Source organism: Cyprinodon variegatus, unplaced genomic scaffold (genome assembly GCF_000732505.1).
Source record: "Cyprinodon variegatus isolate N-32 unplaced genomic scaffold, C_variegatus-1.0 Scaffold95, whole genome shotgun sequence".
NCBI classification, from domain to species: Eukaryota; Metazoa; Chordata; class Actinopteri; order Cyprinodontiformes; family Cyprinodontidae; genus Cyprinodon; species Cyprinodon variegatus.
In genome coordinates this window covers 406,006-414,865 of record NW_015150548.1, presented here as the reverse complement: position 1 = coordinate 414,865, position 8,860 = coordinate 406,006, and the positions used below count along the sequence as shown (strand labels likewise).

Here is an 8,860-nt window from a genome sequence, read left to right as displayed (position 1 = left end):
ATCCTGGAAAGCCTCAGAGCTATCAGCTAAAGTTAGCCTGCAACACCTCATAGCTAATGGCTGAAGTAATCCTTAAACAGCTCAGAGCTCAGAGATAATTCAGGCATAAGTTAGCCTAAGTTAGGCTTAAGTTAGCCTACAATATCTCAGAGTTGATGACTAAGGTTATTTTGGAATAGCTCAGAACTAACACTTAAAATTAGCTTGGAACACCTTGGAGCTAACGGCTAAAGTTAGCCTGAAACACCTCCAATCTAAAAATCAAAATCAGCTGGAAATACCTTAGAGCTAACGGCTAAAATTAGCCTGGAATAACTCAGCTATCAACTAAATTTAGCCTGGAATACCTCAGATATGATGACTAATCTGACTTATCTTGGAATAACTCAGAGCTTACAGGTAAATTTACCCTGAAATACCTACAAGCTAAATGCTAACGTCATCTAAAATGGTTGAATCTAGCTTCTCCAAGCTCTCCTACTAAACAGAGAAATGCTGCAGAGGAGGGATTCCCCCTGAAGTGCTGACTGTGATTCATTTACGCTAAGAATTAAGAATATTTCATGCCACTAATTCCCTTACACTATTATGTTGCTTTTTTTTGTATTTTATGAATTGGCCTTAATTTAAACCCAAGTCTCAAATTCCCAACAGTATTGGAGGTTAAAGCTTTGGGACAGACTTTATAGAAGTTAAATGTTATCCTAGATGCACATATAAGGTTTTAATGAGCAGTCACACCGTATTAAACAAACAGCTCTATAGCATAATCCTCCAACTGTTGTGCTCAACAATCATATGACTTATATTCGTGTGAAAAACAGTTTTTTTTTTTTTACTTGCTCCATAAATCTCCTAGATTGTATAAAAACTATATTTTACTTTCTTCACCAGGTTTCTCTGATTTAAGCAGAAGTGCTCAAGGAAACATAATCACTAACCAGGAGTTTAATCTTAATAATAAAGCTGTTGATACAACAAAATCGCCCAACAAATCGTGAAAATCCACAAAAACCCTCCAGGAAATGCAAACAAGGTTTTTCCCCTCACACCTCTCATTTAATATATAAAATCTTTGCACATGCTTCAGAATATTGATCTATCTCCAAGAAAGCCGTATAACTTGACCTGTTTGGCCTCAGGCTTGCACAGAAGCCTGACGCAAACAAGAACCTTGAGGAGCGTGAAGTCCTACGTAGTCTGATGATGTTTTAGATTAAAGGACTGCGTTAGCTGAACCAGGAAAATAGAGTCTATCCATCCATTTATAATGAATGAATGGTATGTTGGTTTAAGGCGTCCATCCATATACTGGAACCAGCAGTCTAGCCACACCCACCAGTCCACCCACTGATTCCTCCCTTTTTTTTTTTCTCAGAATCCATTTTTAAAACCTGACCACCACAGAAATCCCTACCATAAACTCATTGTGAACTTTTCCATTTATTGTTTTGAACTTAGTACCAAAAAGTTAGGAGAATTTGGGTGTGGAAAAGGGTGGAACTTGTGAAAATGTTGGCAAGAAAAAAAACAAATTGATAAAAGCCATTTTTATCCTTTATAATAATTGTAAAATTGACTAAAGGAAAAAGATTACAAACAAGAAAAAGGGGCGCTTCCTTTGATCTCCCCTCAATCTATGGCAAGAAGGGCCAGAAAAGATGGAAAACAGGAGGTGATTTGCGGCCAGCCGCTGACGTGAGCCGCTTGTCAACAGGCCACACTGACCTTTGCCAATAAATGAGGCAGAAATATACTGTTTAGACTCAGTGGCTTGACAGATGACTGTATTTGCATGCGTGCGGTTAGGGACCAAATGTGTTGGTGCTGCGGGGCGCACGTCAGCTCCGGCCTGCTATGCTCTCTGCTCTGCGCCGAGGTGGCTGGCCCAACACAGCTGAGCCTGTCTGTGGAATTTCAGCTGGCCCAGTTCTAACACGTCCCGATCTGCCTTTTTATTTCTGCTTGTTACAGTTTCTGACATGCAAAGCAATAAGTATGCGACTGAAAGGCATTTAAGGAAACTTTTTAAACATCACTGACCCGTAAGTGTTCACAAGGAAGATAAAATCAGCTTTATGTTGTTTTTTTTTACCTCTAGGCTGAAAAAAATGCCATCAAATAATAGGTTTGTTACATTTAGGGCTGAAGGATTTTTGCCAAAAATTAAAATTGCGATTATTTTTAATTAAAATTGTGATTTTTGGTTAAAAATAATCAAAATTGTGATTGCGATTTTATCTCGATTTCACCAAACTTGTGGGGTTTTTCCACCCCGGCTTTCAGTTTTTGAAACCTTGGTGGCCCAAAGTCTATTGTTGTACGACTTTGTAGTCTTTGTGTGAAAAATTCTACCTGCGTGCACGGACCTGCATACTAGCTGTGTGGCGACAAACCCACTTCAAGTGTTTTACATCCACCTAAAGGGCTGGAGTGATAAATGTTGTCTCTTGCTTTTGTCAAATATAGTGTGATTGAAATTGAGTACTATTGCAATTTGACAATTGCGTTTGGTTAAATTGTGATTATATTGCAAATGCAATTAATTGTTGAGCCCTAGTTAAGATTCCTACAACATTAAACTAAAAATAATAAGAAAAATCCCTGTGTTTGCAGGTTGGTTTAGATTAAGGGTGTGCAAAATAATCGTCATGACGATGCATCACGATTCTAATTTTTGTGATCTACTGCATCGGTTCTTGAAGGCAAGAATCGATTATTAAAAAAAACAAAAAAGAACAAATAAAATACATTAATGGTTGGCACACATCAGCCAAACCAAGTGGAATACAACTTCCAGTCCAGCAGATGTCGCTGCGGATGTGTTGATGCCCGCTGCTTTGTGTCACAAGCATGTCCGGCCGTGGGATACTGCGACGAGTCATATGAAATAAAACATGGAGGACACTATGAAAATTCGCCCCGTGGCTCCATCACATTTCAAGTCAGATGCTTGGATGCATTTTGGCTTTAAAAACAAAGAAGGTAAAAATGAAATTGCTATGACACACGTAATTTGCAAAAGGGGAAATATATATTTTAATGTTTTCGTTTCATTGGTTTAAAGGACCACTGAGGCCATGTAAATGGCACTGATTATCCTTATTTTGTTATTTTAAGTTTGATGAATCCTAAGATCTTTTTGTCAGTGTGTCCACCCCAGTAATAGTAATATTTCTGTCCAGTATTTGTTTTCATGGCAACACCTCCAAAAGTCATTTCAATAAATACAGCTATGTATGAATTCAGTTGCTTTCAATTACGCATCAAATGAAGACACTATCATACCCAGCCAGTCAGCCACTGGTAAGGGCTGTATCTTTTTCTTACAGTGTTCAGTGAAAATATCACAACGCATCGCGATGCATCGCAATATTTCAAGTATCATGATGTATCGTGATAGAATCGCATCATGGCATGTGAATTGTGATTCAAATCAAATCATGACTTCTTTGCCAATACCCACCCCTAGTTTAGATAAGTTTGCAGGCCTAGTAATTCTCTGAAAGTCTTCTCAGAGAAAATTTTAAAAAAGTTTTTTAGGATGTACATAATATATATAGCAAATTTTGCATTGTCGTAATTTTCGGACTATAAGCCGCTACTTTTTCCCCATTTTTCGAGCATTTTTCGACCTTGCGGCTTATATAACAATGCGGCTTATCTATGGACTTTTACAGCTAATGGCCACTCGGGTAATGCGGTACCAAAATCTATGGATTTTACCATCCACCATGTTGACGTCACATTTGCTTCAACACACAAGTAGCCGCGCGTGCGGGAATGTGGACGTCTTCCGGAAGCAGACTCCGAGAAAGACGGACATTGCGAGCGCAAGACAGCTTGTGTGACACCCTCATTATGAAAAACAAACGTTGAAATGCATATGATACAGCTTTTAAGTTAAAGGCAGTCAATTTGGCAGTAAATGAAGGAAATAGAACCGCTGCACGTAACCTTGGAATCAAAGAGTCAATGGTGAGACGTTGGAGACGCCAGCAGGAAGAATCTTCTTAATTCAATTGTGTTGAAATGTTAATAAATAGGAGCTTCCAAACAGTTGCCTCTTTCCCAACAATCCTCTCTGAGCACCAACCATATGGTAATTAAACATAAAAAAACCTGCGGCTTATAGTCCGGTGCGGCTTGTATATGTACAAATCATGCAATTTAGCTTCTGCGGCTTATATTCAAGTGCGGCTTATGGTCCGAAAATTACGGTATATCTTGAGTTCATAACCCGTAGAAACAGTTTTCATCTAAACACATTCATTTTTCACATTTTACAGATAAAAAGTCCTTTATTAATCTTTTTTTGCTTACCCAGGCACCACACAGGCATCTGGCCAGTGCTTTAAAACTTTTTTTTCCCAAAGTCAAGTCTTAATTGGTGACGAGGACGTTAAAAATTTCCATTAAATTAAAACATAACTTATGGTTATTATTCATAAGTCTTATTATTATTCATAGTCGTATTATCGAGAGTCTTTTATTCTACCATCCAGCATGTACTTCAAAGCCATTTAAGGTGGTAAAACATGAGATAAATACCCAGGATATGCGCATTGACTCAGTCAGTGATTCAGCGGCACTTGTTTTTGATTCTTTATTCATTCTTAAAATAAAGAATGTCGTCATTAGTCAACGTGGTAATCAGCAGGTCAGAAATTAATGGAAACCAGAGCTGTTATCTACTTTTAGCCTCTAGATTATTATTTTTTTATTAAACCTCAGATTCTTTCTATCTCAGATAGTCAGGTTCTCAGCTTTCTCATTCAGATTTGAAGCTAGTTTGTTAAAATGTTTTAATACGTAGCCCCTTTTTGGCATCTTTTTCCATTAAGACCAGATTCATGGATCCACCTCTTAAACACCAGACGTCGTTTAGACATTGGCTTTTAGGCCAAATCTGGTCAGTATGTCATAGTCTGGATTTATTCCAGAAATAGATGTTGAAAATCGGGCTGTGTTTGGTCAGCCTGATTTTGTCCCATTTTATTCCGATATCGACTCTGAAAAGTAATTTCACTGATATAAAAAGTTAGAGCTTTTTATCTTTCACTTTTCAACCAAATGTAGTTGTTGTTTGGACAAAAAAGATGTTGTCTTTTCAACAAATTTTTGCTTGTCAGGTTTGCTTCTTCCAGCACACGTTTTGGTTTCTGTTACTTTCCTTAGAATAAAGAAGGTTATCATCTGTCAACGTGGTAATCGGCAGGTCAGAAATGAATGGAAACCAGAGCTGCAATCTACTTTTAGCCTCTAGATTATTATTTTTTTTTTTATTGAACCTGAGTTGTTTTCAATCTCAGATAGTCGGGTTCTTAGCTTTCTCATTCAGATTTGAAGCTAGTTTGTTAAAATGTTTTAATTCGTAGCCCCTTTTTGGCATCTTTTTCCATTAAGACCAGATTTGTGGATCCACCCCTCAAACACCAGACATCATTTAGACATTAGTTTTTAGGCCAAATTTGGTCAGTATGTCATAGTCTGGATTTAATCCAGAAATAGATGTTGAAAATTGGGCTGTGTTTGGTCAGCCTGATTTTGTCCCATTTTAGTCCGATATCGACTCTGAAAAGTAATTTCACTGATATGGAAGTTAGAGCTTTTTATCTTTCACTTTTCAACCAAATGTAGCTGTTCTGTTGCTTGTCAGGTTAGCTTCTTCCAGCACGTTTTGGTTTCTGTTACGGTCCTTAGAATAAAGAAGGCTGTCATCTGTCAACGTGGTAATCGGCAGATCAGTGGAACTCAATGGAAACAGAGCTCTAATTTTTGCATCTCTACATCCATTGTATCTGTTGTTTTTCTCCTTTCAGTCTTTGCTACTTCCAGCTCTTTTTTTGTTTCTGTTATGGACCTTAGAGTAAAAGAACGTCATCATCTGTCAAAATGGTAACCAAAGCTCTAACTGTTGCATCTCTATTTCCAGCCTTTAGAGTTTTTAATTGGACCTTGGTTTGTTAAATATTTCTGTATTTAGTCTTTGATAGTCCTGTACTTGTTTTTTATCAAGTTGGGAGCTAGTTTAGTCTAAGAAAGGTGTTTAAATAGCTTATTTTAGCAATTTTTTCCCCCCATAAAATCCCAATTTTTGGATTCTTCCGTGTATCCGTTCCTACATCCCATTTTAGTCTGTGCTTTTTCCAGCCTGTGTTTTTGTTTTTGTTATTGTACTTAGAATAAAAAAAACTTAATAATCAACGTTGTAATCCACAGGTCAGGACTCAGACTCGTTCTTAATCAAGTTGGGAGCTAGTTTAAGCTAAGAAGTTTCTTTAGGTAGCTTTTTTTGCTATTTTTTTTCCCCATAAAAGCCAAGATTTTTGGATTCTTTCCTTATCCATCTTTACATCCTTGTTTAGATCTTTGCTTTTTCCAAGTTAAAAATATAATAGAATAACCATTAATCTATATTAAACTACATTATACTTTATAAATGGGGTAAATATTTTCTCCTAGATGAGAGCTGGTTGTCTCTGACCGTCCTGGCGACCCGAGAAACCCTCTATCTTCTGGAAGAAGACCACCAGTGGAGCAAAACCAGCTCAGCAGTAACTGAAAACAGCGAAGCATGTAGCGGAAACGTGGTGGTGATTGAAACTCTCCCAATCAGCTGCGTGAGCTCAGTGGTTTTGTTGCCCTCGGACCAGCACAGGATGGACATTAAGCTTTTTGACGAGGTTAGTATATCCTGAGGAGTCTTTTTGTTTGCAGTCGCTGATGCAGACGAGACAATCAGACCCAGCTGCCACTCAGACTCTTCCTTCCACTTCATCAGAAAGACATAATGAAGGGAAAAGGTCGCCTGAGGTTGCAGAAGCTCAACATTCATTTAAAAAAAACAACTTCTTTTTCTACCTGACTCGGCTGATGTTTCAATGAAGTTTTAACTTCGTCATGTCGTGTTCTCATGTTTTCTGCAGACTATGAAACAGGAGAAGACGTGGTGCGTGCGCTTAGAGAGCGCGGAGCTCCTTCAGGGTCTGTTATCCTGGGTCAGAACGCAGTGGGAGGCCATGTTCGGAGTCAAGCTGCAAACAAGTCTGCAAGACGACCCGTCATGATGGGGAAAAAAAAAAGAAAAAGAACTGCTGAAGTTTTATGCTTTAATTGTGTGTTTGTTTTCAGGCGGGGGTGGGGAACATGAGCGAGCATGAACGACGGTGCATCTTTGTTTTCTCTGCATTCAGTCTGGTCCCATTACGCTTTGTAGCTTTAAGCCAGGAGCTTGGAAGTGATTGCATTCATTCATGTGGTACACAAGGAAAAAAAAAAGAAAATATCCTGCTTGCATAACTTCTCCAGGAAAAAAGAAAACATCCCCGGTGAACTTTTCCACCACCGAATCGAAGTGCGCCTCGCTTCTTTGTGAAGATGTCATGTCCTCGTCTTGTGATGGATCTAAATGCACGTAATTTTGTTCCAAGATCACCCGTAGCGTTAAGCAAATGGAGGGCAGCGCTCCGCCGCCACTTCGGCTGCGTCGAGCTGAAAAAGTTGCAGAGGAAAGAACCTGATTCTACGTTAGGGTCTAGTTCATCTGCAAATTATTGCTATCAGAAGATTTAACCTAATTTTAGTTTAGATACTCATCAGCGCCATCTTTGTGACAGTTTGAAATGTCTTCCCCAGCTATTACAGACGTGCAAATTCAGGTTTATGTTTTCCACTGTGATGTGACATTAAGTAATAGGTGTTTTTTGCCTTTATGGATAAATACAACAAGCTGACTTTTATTTTTCTATAAATCTCCCGTGTGTGTACTTGGATTAATAAAAAAAAAAAATATGTTTTTTTTGTTTGTTCTGTTGCATGTCCTTGAACGATTTCGCTGGTTCCTGTTGCAAATTTATAAAACAGACGCATCTTGTTTAGCGATGATCCCACTGATGGACTCATGATGGCCGCTTTTGGAGGGAAAAATCAACTCGGTGCTGAAATTTCTCGAAAAGTGGGTTCCTTTTATCCCGTTTGATGCAGATTAATCATCACATGTTTCACATTTTAATGGTTTTAGTCATCATCTTTATTTTCATGTCTGCTCTTGCCGTTTGGGGAGGTTTGAATTATGTGAAGGGGCTAAAACTCCACAAGGACTTTTAATCTTGACTTGATACTTGTTCAGGCAGAGTTACTTGAGCGTGATTGATGCTAACATTTTTTAGAGAAGCCAAACCAAACCGCCTGGCATTTATTGAAAAGGGCTTCAGTGAAAGACAGTACCTTTACTTTTTTTATCGTTTAAAGGTTTGTTATAAGGACTGAAAAGGAATGTGGCTAGAAATTATTTTTTAAATTTAACTTGGATTTGAGATAAAAGCGCTTGCTTTTGACTAATAAAGATGCTTGTCACTCCAGAGGAGAGCCTTTCCCCAGAAGTGAAGAGAATATGATATGTAGAACGCAATTTTAAAATTCAATTTCAATTCACTTTCAATTCAGTTTATTTATATAGCGCCAAATTCACAACACATGTCATCTCAAGGCACTTTACAGTTCAACCAGATCATCCAGTCAAATTGATTCAGTTTTCTATCTAAGGAAAACCAGTTGGTTGCATCGACTCATTGACTTGGATGCAATCCCTCACACTAAGCATGCTTGTAGCAACAGTGGAGAGGAAAAACTCCCTTTTAACAGGAAGAAACCTCCAGCAGAACCAGGCTCAGTGTGAGCGGCCATCTGCTGAGGCCGACCGGGGTTCAAAAGAATGCACTTCTTTAAAACTCAGTCTGAAAAAGAGAAATTTGAAAATATAAAATCTGTAAATAAGATCGTACAGATGGGCACTGATGAGTCATTATAAATTAGTATACTTCAATGTAAACTTAAAGTGGGCCAATTGAATCCCAAG

General features: G+C 38.3%; 1 protein-coding gene across 1 annotated transcript in view; it reads left to right on the top strand.

The window, feature by feature from the left end:
* Nucleotides 1-7,775, top strand: part of stk11ip (serine/threonine kinase 11 interacting protein) — a 49,439-nt gene extending 41,664 nt beyond the window's left edge. The window contains exons 20-21 of the mRNA XM_015373960.1: nt 6,466-6,686; nt 6,930-7,775. Of these exons, the coding sequence (XP_015229446.1) occupies nt 6,466-6,686; nt 6,930-7,070 (362 nt within the window). The 3' untranslated portion in view covers nt 7,071-7,775. The remainder of the gene's footprint in view (nt 1-6,465; nt 6,687-6,929) is intronic.
* Nucleotides 7,776-8,860: the final 1,085 nt, after the last annotated feature.